The sequence below is a fragment of the Fundulus heteroclitus genome, chromosome 7 (assembly GCF_011125445.2).
Source record: "Fundulus heteroclitus isolate FHET01 chromosome 7, MU-UCD_Fhet_4.1, whole genome shotgun sequence".
In the NCBI taxonomy this organism is placed as follows: Eukaryota; Metazoa; Chordata; class Actinopteri; order Cyprinodontiformes; family Fundulidae; genus Fundulus; species Fundulus heteroclitus.
Genome location: NC_046367.1, coordinates 1,279,476 through 1,301,849, shown reverse-complemented (window position 1 = coordinate 1,301,849; position 22,374 = coordinate 1,279,476). Strand labels below are relative to the sequence as shown.

General features: G+C 39.4%; 1 protein-coding gene across 4 annotated transcripts in view; it reads left to right on the top strand.

Moving 5' to 3' along the window:
* The window catches only part of cntnap5a (contactin associated protein family member 5a), a 378,624-nt gene that overhangs the window by 276,059 nt on the left and 80,191 nt on the right, over window positions 1-22,374 (top strand). For all 4 annotated transcript variants that reach the window (XR_004931318.1, XM_012878430.3, XM_036138728.1 and 1 more), the window contains 3 exons: window positions 1,405-1,524; window positions 10,957-11,157; window positions 20,265-20,421. Coding sequence is in view for 3 of the 4 variants with exons in the window: in XM_012878430.3 (XP_012733884.3) it covers window positions 1,405-1,524; window positions 10,957-11,157; window positions 20,265-20,421 (478 nt within the window). In the remaining variant the exon portion in view is untranslated. The remainder of the gene's footprint in view (window positions 1-1,404; window positions 1,525-10,956; window positions 11,158-20,264; window positions 20,422-22,374) is intronic.

Here is a 22,374-nt window from a genome sequence, read left to right as displayed (position 1 = left end):
CGTTTTGTATTTCTAATTCAAACCTAGAAGGAAAAGAATTGAGAAAATTCTACTACCCTCCATCAATTCCCTGAAAAACTAAAAGATGTCTTTGGTTTTGTATGTTTAAACTTATCAAACTCATTTTTCATAGCTAAATTTGCAACTGTAAAGTTTTTAGCCTGATCATTGTAGTTTTATTTTTGGGTTCTCATTGATATTTTTTTTGTGAGCTCATATCAGCCTGTCTCCACTTATCATTTATTGATACATAACAAAAAATGTCTGTAATTATGACATTTATCAGTCTTATAGCATTTTATTTTAGTAAAATAGTTTGGATTTATGTGAAGGAGTCTCAAAAATACTCTGTGATATTTATGATAGTGATGAAGCCATTCTAAAATCATTGAAAACTAGAGCTAAGATTTGTGATCTCAAGGTATAACACATTAAAAGGCAGCAGTGCCTTAAACCCAGTGGAAACATCCAAGCATACAGAAGCCAAATGTGTGAAATATGGTTTGGATCTTTCCATGCCCGTCATACTGATTGCAATGGACTCCACTGTGGAACAAAGAGACATTTTTCCTGGGAGCTGGTCACTTTAGCATTTTCAGGCTAAACTAGAAACATGACTAGCTCAACTGGAGACCTCATTTTTCAGCTACTCTGCTGTGTTTACTGGCTCCATGTCTCACTGTGAGGAGCAACTAAAAGGTTCAGAGCCAGTCTACCTGTGTTTTACACCACAGGTTTTATTTAGCTTGTCTAGTTTATTCATCATTATGGATAGCTGATTTTGCAGGGTTCAGATTAAAGCTCTGTGATGGCAGTCACCTGATAACTTCCTTCCATTAGAGGATTGAATGATTACTAAAAGTTTAAGCTGTTCTCATAACAAATTTGATGGAAAAGGTACAATGGGTGGGAACCCTTTTGCAAGTCACAAAGCAACAAGATTTAATCGGGATTTTATTGAAATATAATGCTTTGGTATTCTCTTGGTCATTGTGGGCATTGGCATCTCCTAAAATGGAGTTGTGGACATCATTCTTTGTTACATGCAAATATAACTCACACCTTCATCCCCAGTCTTGTTCATTTAGCTTAGGAACATAGCCTGATCAGGACACAATAACTACTGAACATTCATGTCATGCCTATTAGTTGAATCTCTTGATTTGGAGCTTCTGAATGTGAAAGTAGCTGCAGCTGAAGTTGGCATTAGATCATCTATAGTCTGACCAGAGATGTATCTCTTCATCAGCAACCTTCTCAGAAACTATGAACACAATCAGTTTGGCCCAGTTTATAAATACAGATATCTTCTGTGTGCTTGTGACTCATGCCGTTCAGACTCAGGGGAGAGTGGGCTGATTCTTGGAGAAGTAACTCTTTGTTCTACTGCTCTGGTTCTTCCAGCTATTTACGAGTCATCCTGCGAGACCTACAAGCTGAGCGGCAGCTCCTCGGGCTTCTACTTCATCGATCCAGATGGGAGTGGTCCCTTGGGGCCCACACAGGTATACTGCAACATGACAGGTGAGATAATGGTAGCCCTTGTCTTGTTATGTATACATTGCTCATATAGCGACCCTGAAAAAAGCAATCTCAAAGAGGGCCTGACAGATAAAAACATCTCTCTTTAGAAATCTACAATTGTCTCTAGTGATTTAATCATTTTCTGCCTCCTAAACCTTTAAGAACATCCTGGGCTGAAGATTAATTAAACACTTTATCTTATGATGAGTCAAATAATGCAAACGTACCTCTGTTAAAAGTGCGTCTTTTCCAGTCAAGTGTTGCTGAGAGCAACCACGTAGAAACAGATAACAGTTGAACAAGCTGGCTGATTAAAGACCTCAGGTTGCCCCCGTAGGCTGCTGGGATTTTCCTGGGCTGGTAAAGAAGAAAAGGTTGACCTCCACAAAAGCACTGTGAAATTCTTCCTCAGTACAGGAATTTGCGGGTTTGAAACTGAAGCTCTGAACTAATCATGAACATACTGTTAACTATATAAACTGCCTACATTTACAATCTTTGTAGCCTAAATATGTATAATTCTGAAACAAGCTGTGAAATTAACCTGGTAACAAGTAAACTAAACTATTCCTAATACCAAAAAAAAAAATTTTGTCCAAGTCTGATGGCCCAGTACTGCTGCTTGTGGACAAATAATGACCTTGTGCTGGTGTGCATTGATGCTGTGTGAGACTGGAAGACACAAACCATACTCGAGCAGAGGAGATGTTCACAGCTTGATAACAGTCCAAGTCTCCATATTACTTTTTCAAATCTATTCTCTAGTTCTCTACTTTCAATTCAATTCAATTCAATTTATTTATATAGCGCCAAATCATGAAACATGTCATCTCAAGGCATTTTACAAAGTCAAGTTCAATCATATAAGGAAACCAGTTGATTGCATCAAAGTCCCGACAAGCAGCATTCACTCCTGGAGAACCGTAGAGCCACAGGGAGAGTCGTCTGCATTGTACATGGCTTTGCTGCAATCCCTCATACTGAGCAAGCATGAAGCGACAGTGGGAAGAAAAACTCCCCATTAACGGGAAGGAAAACCTCCGGCAGAACCGGGCTCAGTATGAACGGTCATCTGCCTCGACCGACTGGGGTTACAGAAGACAGAGCAGAGACACAACAAGAGAGACAAAAAAGCACAGAAGCACACATTGATCTAGTAATCTGTTCTACATTAGATGGTAGTAGCGGGTGAGCCGTCTTCTCTGGATGATGTCACAGTTAACAGAACGCCAGACCAGGTGTACCTACTATGAAGAAAAAGAGAGAGAGCAAAAAGTTAAAAGCTGAAATGACGACAGTCATTTCAATGTAATACAATGCAAAACTGGAGAACAGTAGACTGAAGAACAGTAGAAATCAGTAGAGTGAGAAAATTAGACCCTGATGTCCTCCAGCAGCCTAGGCCTATCACAGCACAACTATAGAAATAGCTCAGGGTAACATGAGCCACTCTAACTATAAGCTTTGTCAAAAAGGAAAGTTTTAACATTAGTCTTAAAAATAGATAGGGTGTCTGACTCACGGAACAAAACTGGGAGTTGGTTCCACAGGAGAGGAGCCTGATAGCTAAAGGATCTGCCTCCCATTCTACTTTTAGAGACTCTAGGAACCACCAGCAGACCTGCAGTCTGAGAGCGAAGTGCTCTGTTAGAAACATACGGGGTAATCAGAGCTCTGATATATGATGGAGCTTGATTATTAAGGGCTTTATACATTAGAAGGAGAATTTTAAATTATATTCTTGATTTAACAGGAAGCCAATGAAGGGAAGCTAAAATTGGAGAAATATGATCCCTCTTGATGATTTTCATCAGAACTCTTGCTGCAGCATTTTGGATCAGCTGAAGGCTTTGAACTGCATTTTGTGGACTTCCTGATAGTAAAGAATTACAATAGTCCAGCCTTGAAGTAACAAATGCATGGACTAGTTTTTCAGCATCACTCCTGGACAGAATGTTTCTAATTTTGGCGATATTCCTGAGGTGAAAAAAGGAAACTCTGGAAACCTGTTTAATATGGGATTTAAATGACATGTCTTGGTCGAAAACAACACCAAGATTTTTTACTTTATTACCAGAGGCCAAGTTAATGCCATCCAGATTAAGTGATTGATTAAGAACTTTATTTTTTGAAGACTCTGGCCCAAAGATTACAACTTCTGTCTTGTCAGAATTTAAATGCAGGAAATTTAAAGTCATCCAGCTTTTGATGTCATCAAGACATGACTGCAGTCGAAGTAACTGATTGGATTCATCAGGATTTATGGATAAATATAGCTGAGTATCATCAGCATAACAGTGGAAATTAATCCCATGCTGTCTGATAATTTTGCCAATCGTAAGCATATATATATATAGTAAAGAGAATTGGTCCAAGGACTGAACCCTGTGGTACTCCACAAGTGACCCTAGAGTTTGAGGAAGATTTATTATTAACATGAACAAACTGGAATCTGTCCGACAGATATGATTTAAACCAGCCTAATGCTTTCCCCTTAATCCCTACAGTATGTTCAAGTCTTTGTAGGATAATATTGTGATCAACTGTATCAAATGCAGCACTGAGATCTAACAGGACAAGTATAGACACAAGTCCATTATCTGAGGCCACGAGAATATCATTGGTGACCTTCACCAGAGCTGTTTCAGTGCTATGATGAGCTCTGAAGCCTGACTGAAACTCCTCAAGTAGGTCATTACTTTGTAAATGTTCACATAGTTGATTAGCAACTACTTTCTCAAGAATTTTAGATAAGAAAAGAAGATTAGATATAGGTCTGTAATTTACTAACTCATTTTGATCAAGAGATGGTTTCTTAAGTAAAGGTTAAATAACAGCTACTTTAAAAGCCTGTGTTACATATCCATTTACCAAGGATAGATTAATCATGTCTAAAATAGGACCACTGATCAGAGGGAATACCTCCCTAAACAACTTGGTTGGGATTGGGTCTAACATACAGGTAGAAGGTTTAGATGAAGCTAAAATTTTAGATAGCTCAGAAAGCTCTACTGCTTTTAAACAGTTCAGACACTGCGCAGGTTCTAAGGATTCCTCCAATGCTGCCTCACTTACTGAGGACGAGGTAATCATGTTTGGGAGGATGCCAATTATTTTATTTTTAATGGCATCAATTTTATTTATGAAGAATCCCATAAAATCATTACTGCTAAGAGCTAAGGGAATGGATGGATCAACAGAGCTGTGGCTCTGGGTAAGTTTGGCAACTGTACTGAAGAGAAATCTAGGATTATTCTTATTCTCCTCAATTAATGATGAAAAATATGCTGCCCTAACTCTGCAAAGGGTCTTGTTATACAACAATAGACTGTTCTCCCAGATTAGGTAGGATTCCTCTTGGTGTGTAGAGCGCCATTTTCTCTCCAATTTCCTAACATTGTGCTTCAAGGAACGCAGCTCTGAATTAAACCAAGGAGCCAGCTTCCTGTGAATAATCACCTTTCAAGGGAGCTACATTGTCTAATGCAGAACGCAATGACGAAGTCATACCGTTTACAAAGACATCTATTTGTGAATTGGAAGAAACAACATTGCTGCCATCTACAGGGCATTTCTGCAATACGGAGGATATTTAAAAGGGGACAGAATCTTTAAGTTTTGATACAGCATTATCCGATAAAGATCTACTATAATGGAACCCTCTTTTGGGGGTGGAGAATCAGTTAGATTAAACTCAAATGTTATTAAAAAATGATCAGATAGGACAGGGTTGTGAGGAAATACTGTTAATTCTTCACAATCAATGCCATATGTCAGCACAAGGTCTAAAGTATGGAGCCAAGAGTGCGTCGGTTTATGCACATTTTGAGCAAAACCAATTGAATCTAGGATAGTTTTAAAGGCTACACTAAGGTTATCACATTCTGTGTCAACATGGATGTTAAAATCACCCACTATAATAACCTTATCAGTATTTAACACCAAATCAGATAACAAATCTGACAACTGATCCAAAAACTGAGTGTAAGGGCCTGGTGGACGATACAAAACAACAAACAGAAGAGGTTTTATTGCTTTGCAGTTTGGATGAGGGAAACTGAGGGTTAAATGTTCAAAAGAACTGTAGTTATTAATTGGCCTGGGACTAATTAATAAATCAGACTGAAAGATGGTTGCCACTCCTCCTCCTCTTCCCACAGATCTGGGAATGTGGAAATTTGAATAATTGGAGGGAGTTGGCTCATTTATACTAACGTAGTCCTCTTGTAGCCAGGTTTCTGTGCGACAAAACAAATCAATCTGTTTATCAGAAATCAATTTGTTAACTAACAAAGTCTTTGGAGGGAGAGACCTTATATTTAATAAGGTCTCTTTCCATTCTTATCTGCTTTCCATTCATGGCTGAGTATGACACTTGGTGTTCCTGTCTAAGGAACAGTAAAGTTTACTTTCCATCCCCTAGTTCTGGGAGGGATTAGAAATCAATCACGTCCCTCTCTCCAGCCACTTGGGCCAGCTCCTCTGAGTGAATCCCAAGGCGTTCCCAGCCGGGAGACATAGTCCCTCCAGCATGTCCTGGGTCTTCCCCTGGGCCTCCTCCCGGTGGGACGTGCCCGGAACACCTCACCAGGGAGGCGTCCAGGAGGCATCCTGACCAGATGCCCGAGCCACCTCAACTGGCTCCTCTGGACGTGGAGGAGCAGCGGCTCTACTCTGAGTCCTCTCCGGATGACTGAGCTCCTCACCCTATCTCTAAGGGAGAGCCCAGACACACTACGGAGAAAACTCAAGCTGTTATTCTATTGAATTTTTTTTCTATCATCAACATAAGTCTATCGATCTATATTTATTGATATTGAATTATCGTCTAGCCCTAGTACATATTGTTGTGTAGTTGTTTGGAATTAGTGTCAAGTCATTTTTAGAAGTGGCTAAATTATTCTAATAAAAATAAAAACTTTTAAAACTCTGTTCTGACCACTGACTTGAAGGTATTTTATTGGAATTTTACTTGATAGACTAACACAAAGTAGATAGAGAGAGAGCAAGTAGAAATGACATGTAACATGGTTTTCTAGATGTTTTATAATGTAAAAGGAGTATCAAGAGAAATCATCCTACTATTATCCTTATTTATTTAAAAAATGGCATGTACTCTACACCCTTTTCAATATTTGGTGGAAGATCTTTACTGAAAATCATTATTGTTATTGCAGGAATCAATCCCTTCTCATAATAGCTGAGCTGCTTTTTGCATGTTTCCTCTGGTGTTTGGACATGTTTGTCTTTGGTGATGAGCTCCAGGTCGTTAAGGGTGGAAGGCCTCCTTTCCTTCACCCTAATCTTTAGCTCCCTTAACAGATTCATGTTCAAATTCAGTTGGAACTGCCTGGACTGCACCAAAACGTTAATATAGCTTTGAGTCAGAAGAAACATTTTGTAAGATTAAAAAAATCACTTTCAACTTAAAACTTCCTGGGTTGTGAATGATTTGGGCTTTAACTGCATGTTTCTAGCAGCTTTGAAAATCTACAAACTGACATTTCTGCCATTATTCTTTGAAAAATAGCTTGAGCTTGGTCAGAATGGATGACGCATGACTATTACCATCTTTGGCAAAGTTTTACCAAAGATGGTAAAGGAAAATGATGGTGAACCTGCAGCCTGGCCTCAAATCTTTTTCTGCAGGTCAACCACACATTTAGGTTACCATGTCTTTATGAATCTCTCTTCTCTGTCCCTGTTAGAGAACAGCATTCCCACATCATGATGCTTCCTCTTATTTGTTTGAACATGAGGATTTAGTCTGATGTTCAGTCTTAGTCTTTCTCTACATGCAACCTTTTGCATAAATGCACGAAAGTTTAATAACTATCTGATTTGAGCAGAACACATTCTTCTACATGCTTGTTGTGTTTCTTTACCTGCCTTTTTGCACACTGAAAATCGGGTCTCATGGCTTGTTTCAACAATGACCACAATTTCAATCTGAAAAACTCACACGGAAAGGAAAGACAATTAGAAGAATTGTATTGATACTATTATTTTAAGACTTTGGCGCTCAGACCTCGGCAGGAAACATTAAAGCTGAATTATACTTTAATATGCATAAGTAGGTGTATGAGAATAGGAATGTTTCCCCCTAGGCCTGAAACTGGTGGTGGAGTGGAGATAGACAAAGTTGGTTCAGTCCATAGACGCTGGTTGGCGAGACGATCTGCTTGAGCTGTATTGGTGAGATCCAGTAGACTGCGTGAGCTGATACCAGTGCTTCACTCAGGGACCCAGAAAGATAGATATCCAGCTTGGATAAACATGGGTTTGCATGAACCTGTCCATGATGAGCAAGCATGAAGCGACAGTGGAGAGGAAAAACTCCCCTTCGGGAAGAAACCTCTGGCAGAACCAGGCTCAACATGGCGGTCTTCTGCCGGACCCATTGAGATGTGACAGGGAATGCAGTAAGTCCGTGAGGAATTACATTCTGATAGGGACGAGGTTGAAGGAGCACCATAGGAAGCCAGATGGAGCTTAGCTACCATGGTGGAGAAGGGATGGAGGTGGGTTGGATCAGGGTCATCTGAGTCCAAACCAGACATTGCGCAGCCACTGCTTGCTTTGTTGGGTAGAAGGCTGAAACATGGATTTGAAGGTCTTTTAAGATGAACCCAGGACACCGATTGGCTTCGTGGAGGAGTAGTTCAAAGCCGATTGGCTTGCGTCAGAGGCAGATGAGCCTCTGATTGGGTGGAGGTAGGCAATAGAGTTTCTTCAGTTGAATTTCCACTTAAGCTTCATTCTATAAAAAAATGCCCCGTCAAATGATTCTCCCAGCTGAGCTGTGGTTCTTTGCAGCTCCCTCAGAGTTACCCAGGAACTCTTTGCAGCTTCTGTTATTATTGCTCTTCTTGGTCAGCCGGTAAATTCAGGTGGACGGCCATGTCTTGATAAGTACATAGCTTTGTCATCCTCTCTGATTGAACAGCACTTAGTGAGATGTTCAAAGCTTGTAATATTTCTTTATAACCTAAACCTGCTTTAAAATTCTTCACAGGTTTCTCCTTGACCTGTCTGCTGTCTTCCTTCATTATCATGATGCTGGCTGCTCAGATGAAATCCAATCAAATCACAAATACATGGACTCTATTTACTAAAGCAGTTTGAATGAACGCAGGTGGTTTAATTGGGATGAATCAAAGGTTATTTCTCATCTACTTTGCAATTGTATGTGTGAGTGGTGGCCTAGTGGTTAGGGAGCTGGGCAATTGCCTCTTGGGGAGGCCCCAAAGGCCAGCGGTTCAAAACTCAGTCTGTCTCGCTGGGTCCCTGAGCAAGACCCTTGACCACAGATTGCTCCCTGTGCGCCACTCAGTGTGGCAACAAACTGCTCCCTAAGGAATGGGTTCCTCTGTGGGACTTCCTACATTACAATGTGTTGGCCACTTACATAAAATCTCTATGTGCTGATAAAAAATATGAAAAGGTTCCAGGGGTATGAATAATTTCCCAAGGCACTGTACATTTGACAGACAGGGACACACCTGTCTGTGGGACATACAGGACAGAACAAACAGTGTCAAGTTTGACACTCTGGTGACACTATTCATCACTTCACTATCACAGCATTCCCAGCTGCTTTGTCCTTTGCAAGGTTAATGTACTGATGATGTCATCAAAGCAAGAGTGTTATCATGCGGTTTGTACTTTCAGTCTTCTCCTTATGAGTCAGAATGGGCCGACAGCAGATATGGCTCAACTTGACCTCAATTAAGAAATCCATTAGACATGTAAATAACTATAAGCCATCCAACCTGATGGGAATAATCACAAGTGGAGAGGGATTTTCTTTAAAGCAGAGCAAACATTCAATCCAAATAATGAAGTGAGCCGTTGTGGGAACAGGACACGCTCCTTATCTGCTTTTATCAGACAAACTTTCTATTTATGTCCAAATGTGCAGAGTTTTAGTCAGGGAGAGTCGGGGGTTCAAAGAGAATAAGTCAGCAGTCCAGGCTGTATTCTAAAGGTTATTTTCAGGGGATTAGATGTTCACCGATTGGGGACAAAGAAGGTCGTATGATTGTTGCTTGGAAACAAGTATTCCTTAGCTTTTCAGTGATGCAAAGCAGCAGATTTGTAAAATGTCATCATCGACACTAACAGCTTAGCCATCCAACACAACACTTTCTAGATGTCAAGTTATAAATGCTGTACCCAATGCAATACACAGAAATATAGAAACATAATGATGCGCTAATAAAGGTCAAAATGAAAATAGTTGGAATTGGATTTTGCCAACAGTTTGACAGATGTTTAATATTCATTTCTTCATATATTTGTGCATTGCAGAAAACATGCGGATATCATCACTGCAGCACAAATGATGCTTACATACACCATATAAAAATGCATATAAGCTTTTTCACTCAGTCTGAAATCAATTCAGCCTTAACCTCTGTTAGGATTGCCAAAATAATTTCTGTGTGCTAAATGTGCTAAGTGCCAGGAAAATTTACCAAAGAATGCTTTTAAACAATTTGAGAAAGCCCAGATGATGATGGCATGGCTTTGTAAGCTTCTGATCGGTTAGGTCACAATATTTGCGTTAATTGGGTGTAGGTGTATCTACATCTCATACACGCTGCTGTCTGACATTAAGGAAAAATCAAAAGAAATCAGCTACCACGGTTATGTTTTAAACTATTTTATATAAGATAACGGTATTCAGCTATCATAGTTTTTAGGTAAAAGATGGGTTCTATGTCCAAGAACAAGTGTGGTCTGGCGTTAAATGTATCAACCCCGGAACAAAAGTAAAAAGACCTTGTAAAGATGGAGAATTAGGGCGGTGAGAGAGCCACAGTGAAATGAGTCCTGTACCAACATGGGCTGAAAGGCCGCTCAGAGAGGAAGAAGCCAATCATGGGCAAGCAGCATGAAGAGCCAGATTAGAGTTTGCAAACACACACAGAAGACATGCCCTGGGCTCTTCTGAAAATAAAATGAAAGAGTTTGGCCATACTGATCCCGTCATACAGGGCGGAAAAGGGGAAAGAGAGCTGTAAAACTTCCCGACTGTGAAGCAGGGGGCTGGAGCATCATGCTATCTCAAGAACTCTCAAGAATTTAAAATGATCTCTTTGTGAGAAGTTTGTGGATGACTATCCAAAAATGTTTGACCCAAATCATACAGTTTAAAAGCAAATTCTAAGATAACAATTTCTGACTTTGAAGAAAGTAAAAAAAAAAAAAAACATCTGAGAATATCTCATTCAATATTCTGGCATTTAGCAAATAGAACACATTTTGGTAACCATAGCTGATCTAAACCAGGTAAAGTTTAGCCTCACTGACAGCAAGAGAGAAATAGTTATACATTTGTAGATTGCATCAAAATTGTGATTTTAACTTTGATTATCTGAGAAGAGGCCGTGAGTATTTGATGGTGAAACATCCTGGTTCTTCTTGTAGAAAAGAAGGTATGGACAGTGCTGCCCCACAACAACACAACTCCAGTGAAAGTCCAGAACTCATCTCCTCAGAAACCTCACATCATGAAGTTCAGCTACAACGCATCAGCTGACCAACTACGTGCCATTGTGTCTAGATCAGAGCAGTGTCAACAGGAAGTGGTTTACAACTGCAGGAAGTCCCGCCTCTTCAATACAAAAGGTGAGTTAGTTCCTCTGATCAGCTATTTGTGGACTTCTAAGTCTTTGCATATCCATGTGGTCTTTTTATAGATGTTAGATATCTTAGAGTTATATCGCAAGTAAAACCCTGTGGGTCACACAACGCCGGATGAATAGTGAGATAAACTTGAATGTAATATTTCTTTATAACAAGATGTTTGTGGAGTGGGTCAGAAAAGAATTCTAGCCAGTTTTCATCAAACACTTAAACACTGTTTATAAACATTTGAGTTGTGAAGTTGTGAAGGCCACAAGAACTATACGGTACGCATGCGTTTAGCCATATTATTATTATTATAAAAAATGTAATAATAAGTTTGGTTGCCTCCTCATCACTTTGCCATGTCTCTTGAGTATCTTCCTTTGCAGTTTTTTTAGCAGACAGGATGTAATATTCTGCTGAAGGAGGCCTCTTACATGTAACATTATCTACATCTTGGGAGTTTGTGTTGGTGCAGAAATTGATTGGGCAAGTTTAGCTTTAGTGAAGTTGGAGAACACCCATGCAAATTCACAAGGTGTGCAGAGTTCTCACAAAAATCTCCTCCCCAGTTTCCAGCAAAGTACCGCGTCTAAATAGTGCAGTGTTGAATATTAACACCTGCTTTGACAGGACTTGTATTTATACTGGATGTATTTTTAAAAAAAGATGTTATCTATTACCACTCCATGTTCAATCAATGAATTTGCACTAGCAATTTAACATTTTAAATTTGTTCTCCTGGATCAAAAGCCTGGCCAGGGACGGGGGCTGTAAATTAACATTCTGCTAGAAGCTCTTTGTACACAGCATCAGTTGCACATTAGTAACAATGTTTTAGTTGTATAGTCCCTGTTAAAGTAGATAAAATGAAATTAATTGGTTTCAGGTCTATTGTACATTCCATTTTCTCTCAACAGTCAAGATTGACACGTTTCAAACTAGAAAAAAGAGCCAACAGCAGTTATTAATTCACAACATCCTGTCTAGTTGCCGTCACATTCAAATTTATTCTCAGCTGCGGCAACACTGTACTTCACAGTTTGTATGTCAAAAGGTTTTTATTGTATAGTTCAGCTTCTACTAGTGAGCATGTTTTTTGTGTTTAAATACAGAGAATTCAAAGAAACTCGTTGTTAGCTGGTTTTGCTGATAGCTGTTGGCTTCCTGAACTTGAACAACAGTTAGCAGATTTCAGAGAATTTCTGAGTCGCAACTAGAACATGGTTTGAAACCTTTTTCTCTAGGCAAACACTTTCTTAGTGTGAAAGCTGTTACCACACTTATAGTTTTCTTGTTTTATTCAAAATGTATTGTTTCAGTTAATTAACAAATGTTAACATCATAATAATATCCTGAATGAATACAAAATGGTGTTTCCAAATGATTTTAACTCATTCAAGGAAAAGTGTTGCAAAAGGTCAGTGGCCATGATTCAACAATAATTAGTAGGGGAGTGGGGGCCCAGCACTTAGAGCATGGCTCTTGTATCCTTAGAAAGCTACAAATTCCCAGGTTTGAATCCCACCGATTGCCAAGCTGGGTCCCTGAGCAAGACCCTTATCCCCCAAATGCCACACAGTGCCGTCTACTACTTCCTAAGGGAAGGGTTACATGCAGAGCACAAATTCCATTGAAATTAATTAAAGTTGCAATGACAAATAAAGATGTCAATTATTAACTAAAAAGAAACTGGGAAAAATGTAATTAATGCAAGAATCCAAGGGCCACATTTACTGCTGACCAAACAGAACTTAAAGGCCCATAAAAGACTTCATGAAAAACATCTCAATTTATATTTTTTATTTAGTGGATTGATGATCCAGAAGAGTTTTGAAAAATATTTTTTGACTTGATGAGGCATAATTTGAACTTTTTGGTAGGCCTATGACCCTTTACACCTCTGGTGTTAGAGCATTTCAGGAAAAGATCATCACACCAACTGTCAGGCATGGTGGTGGTAGTATGATGGTCTGGGACTGCTCTGCTTCCTGAAGACCTGGAGGACATGGCATAATGGAAGTATGACTTCATTTCTGTGGCAGAAAATCCTAAAGGAGAATTATTGACGTAAACAACTTATAAATAGGTGTATATATCATAAAAAAGGAGTCTGTCATGAATTAACTTGAACTAGAAAATAAGTTTCAATGAAATGCAAAGAGGCAATGGACTGCAGACCAGGATTTGCAGCTTTGAGGACAAAGATCGACCAAAGAGGCAATTGAAATCTTTCATGTATTTATATCACATTTTACTGAACTGCAAAGTAGAGCAGAAACAAACAGCAGTCAGATCTGGCACTCATATGACCATTAATGCCCTTCTTTTTCCACCTTCACATTGGTGACTCTCGTTTCCTATTTTGCAACGGTAAACCCAAACATGTCTCTCTGAGAAACAGGTGTGCCACATGCAGAACCAAAATCACTAGAACCATTTCTACTGAGTGCACACTCTGCCTTTTTATTTTCTACCAATTGTGCTTCTGGAATTTTGAGTCTGTCTGTAGTTCACCACAGTTGGGAGCGGTTGTCTTTTCAGAGGTCCTCCCACACGCTTGTTCTCGCCTCTTGTTACATTTCAATAATATATTGAGAGGCTAGCTGCAGTCTTTTTGTACTCGTTCATCTGGAACAGTGCCGGCACCTTTGCTCCCAAACATCTAAACATTTTTCTCTTAAATCATGAAACATTCATGGAGTCCCAGTTTCTGCCGTCCCTGTGTGCCACGTGTATGCAAATAAACAAGTTCATTATCGCATCGAACATCAAAGAGAGATATGAAACAGCCTATTTTACAGCTGCATGAACACTTTCAGACATGGCCTGAATTTTTAATGCTCGTGTTTGGCGGTTGAACATCCGCTGCGATAAAGTCAAGCGGACCTTTTGTTCCTAACTTTTCTGAGTGTGTAGACACAAACAATCACCCCTTTGACGAGAAACAGAGTATGTAGCATATTCTAATAATTTTGTGACAAAATGCCACCTTTCATGCAAATTCACATGAAATTGACAACAACAGCAGCTGTTCAAAAGATCCCTCTGGGATTGCAGATGTAGGCGTGTGCCAAGAACATCTGAAGTTCACCTCCAGTTGTGGAGCTTAGCTGGAGAACATGTCTCTCCTCACTCCAGTGTTCTTACAAACCTTCAGTGAAGTCATTAACATTCCAGTCGGTTTTAAGCTCGTTTTCTTTGTTCTCATACAGGAGCTACAATAAGACATGTTTGCTTAGAAGTAACGGGTTTTCAACGTGACAACAGGAAACAAAACAAACACTACAGTGGAATAATTGCTTCTTGTCTGGAGGTCCTCCTGTGCTGCTTTGTTGTTTTCACATGTTTCCAGGAACAGTTTTCCTATAGCAATGCATTCTATGACATCTGACTGCCAGATGGAAAGTTGGGCAGCTGTTACACCATACAAAGTAATTTTGGTGATATAAAATATTAGCCATTTTAATTATTGGAGTTTTAAATAAGCATACGGTGCCATTTAATTGTGCATGTTTGATTTATCCAAACCTACCAGTGTCATGATTCAGCCTGGTGGCTGCATTTTTAGCAGTTCCTGCCTCCTCCTTCCCAGCGCAGCCTGATCAGGATCACCTGTCAGGCTGCAATCACCTGTGACTGGCTCCACCTGCTCACCCCTCTTTAAATACTCTGCTCAGTTTGTTCCTGGTCGCCGGGTCGTCTGCAACCTCCACTCACTCCACGCATGTTTACTGTCTTGCTGCTGGAACATCTGTCACCCCAGTGCTTCATTACTTTTATTTTCTCCAGTCAGCCTGCAACTCATCAACTCCAGCCCGGTAACTGACTCTGGTTTTCACCTTCCACTACTCCCTCTTTGCAATAAACTGTCAAGATCAGCTCTGTGTTTGTGTGCTCTGTCCGGGTTCATGAAGACAAATCATGACAACCAGATCAACTACTAGGCAGTAAGAACTGCTCAATAGCCTCTTTCTGCTCACCTTTCATTTAGTGATCTGTATGTGTTCTCTGTGCTTTGCCATCAACTGAAAAGTAACAACACAGAATAAAGTGCAAAAGTCACCCCACCTCTATTTCGCCTCTGATCCAGCTCGGTAGGAAGTCACAATCCCAACTAGGCAAGGCAAGGCAAATTTATTTATATAGCACAATTCAGTACAAAGACAATGCAAAGTGCTTTACATGATTAAAATATAGCAAAATAAAACAGAATAAGTGTGATGTTGTGATATAAACGTATGACACTAGTGTGACGTGAACCGAAGACCAGCGCAGAGTGAAGAGTCCTGTGCAAACACTGCAGACGTGCCACAGGATCTTCCAGAGTCCGCATGCTAGGAGAAACGTTGCACAGTAAAATCCCAGGCAGTCACAACATGTTGGCTATTTGGATTGTATTTAATTCTATGTGTTTAAGTTTAGGTTCCTTATTTAACACTGAATAGCTTTAAAAGGCCTGTGGAAGGATGTGACCAAGATCACAACCCTTTGGGGTTTTACGCTCAGGAAATCCCGCCTACTTGAGTTGTAATGAAGACGGTGAGTAGCACCGAAACTTGCTGCAGGAACACCAGGCATACGGGTTTTCCATTCACCTCCGTGACCATATAGAACGAAGTCCATTTTTCTTGAAAAATCCGACACTGTGCGTCTACTTCTCTCTTTTTTGACAAAGCTATTTTGTTGATGAGGGTGCCAGGGCCAACAGAAAAGCAGATAAAGCAGTAGAACCAAACGCTTGCAGAACCTGAAGCTCAGTACCATCTGCTGTTAGTTCTGACGCTGTGTTGCATCATGTTGTCTGCTCTGACTAAAACAAAGCATAGGAACTGCATATTTTTAATAAAATAAAGTTCATTGTTTCATATTGATATAATGAATAATGATTATTGAATAATGATAATGCATTTATCCTCTGGACCGGACTAAACCCCTTGGCCGACCGGTTCTGGGGGTCGCTTTTATTTTCAATTTTAATATAATTTACTGATATTATGTCAGTTTTAAGCCGGATCTAACAGCACATAGACTTTTGTCTCACCGGTCAACAAGATTTTTTCCGCCCAAAAGTAACAGTTTTGTTTTTGTTTGTCTGCTTTTTTGGGAAATGTGAAGCAGTCAACTCTTTCTGATCATGGAACTCCCCCACAGAGACCATTTTTGACCAATCTCTTTCTTAATGTGTGATCATAAACACTGGACTTAACTGAGACAAGTAAGGCCTGCAGATGAATCCGTGTATCATTCGTTCTCTCTATTTTCAATTGCAAATCAAAAAACAGAAAATAAAAAATGGACTGGTTATTTTGTTTCTTATGGTTAAACCAAAAACGAAAAAAGGATTGTTTTTTCATATTTCAATTCTAAGCTTAGATCAAAAACACGAAATGGAAAAACGGACAGCAAGGCAGAATTTGATTTTAATATTTAATCGGCGCAGTTTACGTGACCCGGAAATAACTGTTTGCGACTTCAGTAAATTTAGAAATATATTCACAGATTCGGCTTTTCCGGATCAATAACTCATCGGCGGATTATTTATTCTACAAAACAGACACCTCTCTGTAACCACAGCAAGGCAGACAGTCAGCTACAACCATAGTTTTCTCAAAAAGAGTCTCCCATCGCGCTGGGAGAAGTACATTGGACCCAATGCAGAGCTCGCTGCTCCGCAAATGCTTAGGGACCGTCTGCAAGTTGCTACCCCAGAAACATAATCACAGAGAAATATTCAACAGCGTCACCAAGGAGAGGTGGATTATTATCAAATTAATTTCATATGTATCAGATCTCATGTATATCATACCACATTTATTGGATTTGAAAATAATAACTTTTTTGAGGAATTTCCTAAAGCCTAAATGGCAAATGCCACCTATTTTATTATTAGAATAAGTATAAAATGAGCAATGACTACACCATAGATCATTGTAGTGCCACCAATATATATATATATATATATATATATATATATATATATATATATATATATATAAAGTGAACTGCAAGGCTTTGGTCTGAATGCCTCGTTATTGTTGCCCCTATGGCCCCTCTTTTACCACTGGCCTGAGATAAAGGAGCATCTGAAGCAGGCACTTCACACCCCACCCCCTTCAGGCTGCAGAGCAATCCACTCCACCCCGTTTGGCCCTTTTTGTAGCATGCTGGGGGATGATGTAATGAATTATGTGGGTTAATACACCCAACAACCCAACATTTTTACTGAGTTACTTGTAGCCTCGTCATCCTATGGCAGGACCTTGTTAAGCAGCTACTGTGCTGTAACTGTTGAAAATAATCTAATAGAGAATAGAGAAAACTGAGCGGCTTGAAATATAGTATGACCTGAAAAGAACATAAAGATATCTAAGCAGCTTCTGGACAGACTACATTCAACGTTTCTGCATTCCTAGAGACTCCAAGTAGATAATCAAATATATTTAAAAGCTAAAAAGGTGGATCTTGTATGGTATGTCCTATTTAACTGGTAAACCTAAACAAGTCAAAGTAAACCAATTTCATTGATTAAATTCTAAAAGTTTGTTTAATGTGTGTGTTGTCTGGGACTTACCGGTGTAAATGAAGTAAACCTAAGAGACACCACTGTTTTTAGAAAGCTGTTTGTTGTTAGAGCATCTCTGCAGAAAATGGTGTCACACAGCAGGAGGGTGATGTTAGCCTCTCCACCCAGCAGTGCCGGTAGTGCATATTTCTGAAATAAAGCATTTTTACTGATATCACTGACACGCCCATGTTTTGAGTGTGCTGTAATTTTAATGGCATGCAGCTACACTCAGTTCTGCTTGAGGTGAACTGAGTGTAAATTACTAATGAAGAAAGCATTGTTTTGGTTTTTCAGAATAAGAGCCTCTCTTGTGCTTTGTGTTCTCAACTTGTTTGGTGCTGCGGTTGTGCTGAATGTTGAGTTTGCCTGTGGGGTGTCAATGAAACAGGAAGGTGCATTTGCCTTCCTGATGAGAATAAGTTGTGTCAATATGAGCCAATTTGAGCGAGAGGTCGACCTGCCCTACAGGAACTATTGATTGTTGCCTTTTCTTATTTGCAGAGCTGTCTGGGGTCTGAACAATGTTTGGAAGCCAAGCAGAAGAATATGTGTTTGCAAAGGCATGGGGAGCTTTTGTGATGCAAATGTGGTTGGTTAGTTTGAGTGGCTTTGGTAGCTCCAGTACAGCATAGATTTGAGCCTTTCAGGTTTTCTTAGAGATTAAAAAGCGATTGCTTACTCCCAAAGAGAGACAGGTAATGCTTTGCTGCCTCAGACTCTTGTATGACGTGTGCATCCCATCACAAAGCTTTGCTTAATGGAGCTGTAATATCTGCAGGAGGTGAGCAATGCAGCGGGTGACACCTGGTTATATATTGTGACATGTAGCTTAATGGGCTTCTCTCTGCTGGCTGGCCTCTTAACAATGTGGGGTCACATTGTGTGATGGATGATTGAAGCTGGACCCCCTAACACTTTGGGAAGCGAGATAAGTTATGATTTAACAGCACAGCTAAAGCTTTACTGTCAATTGGCTGGGAGTTGAAGGAAATGGCTCATTTGGTTAATGGATAAATTCATGGAAAAGTAGTTTGTTTTGTCACATCTGCAGAGAAATGTTTGTGTTTTCGTGTGGAATTATGCTGTGTGTATTAATAATGTTACTGGTAAAAAGGGGAAAGTTGTGCATGAGATTTATTTGTTCCTGCAAAGAACTGGAAGGCGGCCCATAGTGCACGAGGTCACTGCTAGAGTACGCCCATAAAACAAAAGGCTACAATTCAGTGTCATAACTTACATATACAGGTTTTATTTGGGTTGATTTAAATGAACATTTCTGTGTAGAAATTATTTAGGTTTGAACAGTTACAGCTTAATGATCCTAAATACAATAGGTACATTTCAAAGTAATTCAAAAAATTCATTTCAAAACTCTACTTTCTGATGAAAAGGTTCTTTTTTTGTTCCATATTGATTAATTTTACAAAAAGAAAAAGAAAAAAGAAAAACACAAAGCGTTTTTATATACATTCAATTCAGTTTAGATTATTTATGTCGCATCAGTTCATAACAAACATCGTCTCAAGGCACTTTAAGACAATTCAACCCGATCATACAGTCTGATGCAAGTGGACATTGACATGGTGACAGTGGAGAGGAGAACTCCCCTTAGTAGGAAGTAACCTCTACAAGAACTCTGTGTGAATGGCCATCTGCTGCAGCCCGTTCAGGGATTCAAGAAACACAGGTTCACTGATCCGCTACTTTCTATGTCAGTACAAGGGTAAAGCAATAATAGCAGCAGTAGCTCCTTTGGTGGCTTGACCTATGAAAGAACACAGCTATACGCTCTGAGCTAGTAGTAAAATCTATAGGATGACAAACAGAGTACATAAAGTTAGTTGCAGGAATAGCTCCTTCGGTTACTGTGTCCAGGAGAGAGAAATGGCGAATCACAGAGAGACAGCTTTAAGTGTATCATCTTAAGGAAGAAAACATGAGGCAGTTGGCTGAATAGCTCTGCTTATGGCCGCATTCAGGAGTATGTCACTGCCAAATGAAACACCAGGCCAACTTCTGTGGAACAAAAAAGAGAACTGTGAGAGAACCCAAAGTTATTGTCAGCAATGATGTTCACTAATGCATTATTTAAGAGTAGTAGGAGAATTTAGCAAATGGAGGAAAATTGGTCTTAATGTCTTATATATATATATATATATATATATATATATATATATATATATATATATATATATATGTGTCTCAGTAGTCATTTTAATTAGAAATATCAGTTGATTTTTAATGACAGCAGGATTTAGCCTCTCCTTGTTGCGTATGTTTGCAAAAATAGGTTAAAAACCAAAGACGTGTACAGCATTTTAAGCATGGTTTAAAATTAATTTGGGGGTCATTTATGTTCCTCAGTTTATATGAAAACCTGTGAAAAGTTGTGACCTAAATCACCAAGAATGCTGAAGTTATAGATTATGCTATATCATTTTACCGGCCAGTATTTCACACCCCTCAAACAACCCTTGTTTGGGAGCAAGTAGGAGCACAAAGCGAGCGGGAGAATGAGGCCCCTGTGTTTGTGTTGCAGATGGGAGCCCGCTGTCCTGGTGGCTGGACCGCGATGGAGACAAGAGGAGCTACTGGGGAGGCTTCCTACCGGGGGTGCAGCAGTGCTCCTGCAGTCTGGAGGAGAACTGCATGGACATGAATTACTTCTGCAACTGTGATGCCGATATAGACACATGGTATGCATGCTGCATTTAATAAGAATATTTTCTTTTGATTTTAAATTGAATATACTTTTTATTCTCTCAATTTAACATACTTGACCACGTAGATTTTGTAGGAATATTCCACAAAAGAATAGCCAACCCTGTCACAAAGGAAACCTCTGTTGACCACCCATGCTCCCAGTCTTGTTTGTCTTACAAGTTATCTTAACCTAATACAACATTATGGCTGTATGTTTATATGTTTAAGAATGTCATAATCAAAGCTGGTGGAATTGATTAACTGTTAGGGAAAAGGCTCCAGTGCCCCTCTGTCTTGTTTAGCACAATAACTACTGGGTTATTCTTTATGAAAGCATATGATTGCTTTCATTATAGCTGCAGCAATGTTACTGTCATACATTTCTGGTAACTGGGATTTATGTAAATAAATGTGAGCAGAAAAAGGAGGCTTTGAGAACAACATCTTTCACTGATGTGATTCATTGCTTATTTATTAGATTCTTAATGAATTTATTTATTTACTTAATTATTTATTGATTATTCTCATTCCAACCGTGATTATAAAGTCATATTGTTTGCCATGCTTCATTATATTTAACACAATTATTTGACAACAGACTGTAAAACAACATCTTCTGGACTAGTTTTTCTTTTTTCTTGTTGTTGTTTTTTTTTTACTTTTTTAATTTCAGCTCTGCAGACAATTATCACAGCTTTGTTGGGATATTTGTCTGTAAAGTGGATTATTTCGTCCTCACAATGTTTCTTGACACCATGAGATTTACCTAAGAGCTCGGGAAAAAAAAATTCTTGAAAAAAGCAAAGAATGGCACTATTTCTCTTTGGAGTGTTGTCCCAGATTGTTGGTTCTGTTGACTTTATCCTGGACCACATTTCAAGGCCAGCAACACTGCAGCTGTTTGGCTCACCTAAACACTGTTACTGCTGTCTCAGACTATCAGGACGGAATGACAAAAGGAACGGACAGAGCAGACGGAGGAACTCTGAGCTGCTGCTGAATGAAGAACAGCAACGTGTTACAGCACTGAAGCATGTCCCATACTTGCTTAGAAAATAGTTTGCTGTTAGTTAATGAGTCGATTCAAACAGCGGGGCTACATTAGACAAATAATCTTCTACCAACTGCCATTATATGATCAGCAAAACTTCTTTTATAATACCAATCAATTTGGACCAGATTTAAATCAATTTGTATCTGTGCGTTTGATTGGGCTATATGTCTTCTAATAATTTTACTAACCCTAGAAGTAATTCAGAGTTTTGACCATTATTCAGAAAATCAGCATGATGTAAAACCTTTTCCTTTGCTCATGGGGGTAAGGGGAAATCATTTATAATGGAAAAAGGCTTGCATTTTTTCAAAGTCATAATGTAAACATATGATTTTCATACCCAAACAGTCAAAAGTTTAAATATCCTACAGTGGATAAACATGGTTGCCCTGCATGAACTGCAGGTCTGAGATCTCCCCAAAGTGATTCACTTATTTTGACTTCAGCAGACTGAGATGACCCAAACCTGCATTTTTCCTGCCGTAGCTAATGACAGGTCAGCTTGGTTGTGTCCTTGGCGGCCATTGTCCTGCTGTTCATTGTCCTGTTGCTCACGAGACTCTTCAAGAACGTCCCATGAGCAGTTTACACTTCAGCAACTCATCAGCAATCCACCTTCATGTTCCACTGTAGGAATGGTGTCATTTACATCATAGGCCTCTATGACTGTTGTCCAAATGTAGTATTTACTTTTTTTTTGCTCCAAATACGTTTGCTCCAGATGTTTTTCTCCTTCTGGAGTACCAAACAGCTTTCTCCTGCTGATTTAGCCAGTTATTGTGGATCTCAAATAAGCTCCATCACTTTTTTTTTTTTTTTTAGGAAATCAGACGTTTTTTTCCATCCCACACAGTTTTCTTGACGGTTAAAATTCACAGACCCTAACCCTAAT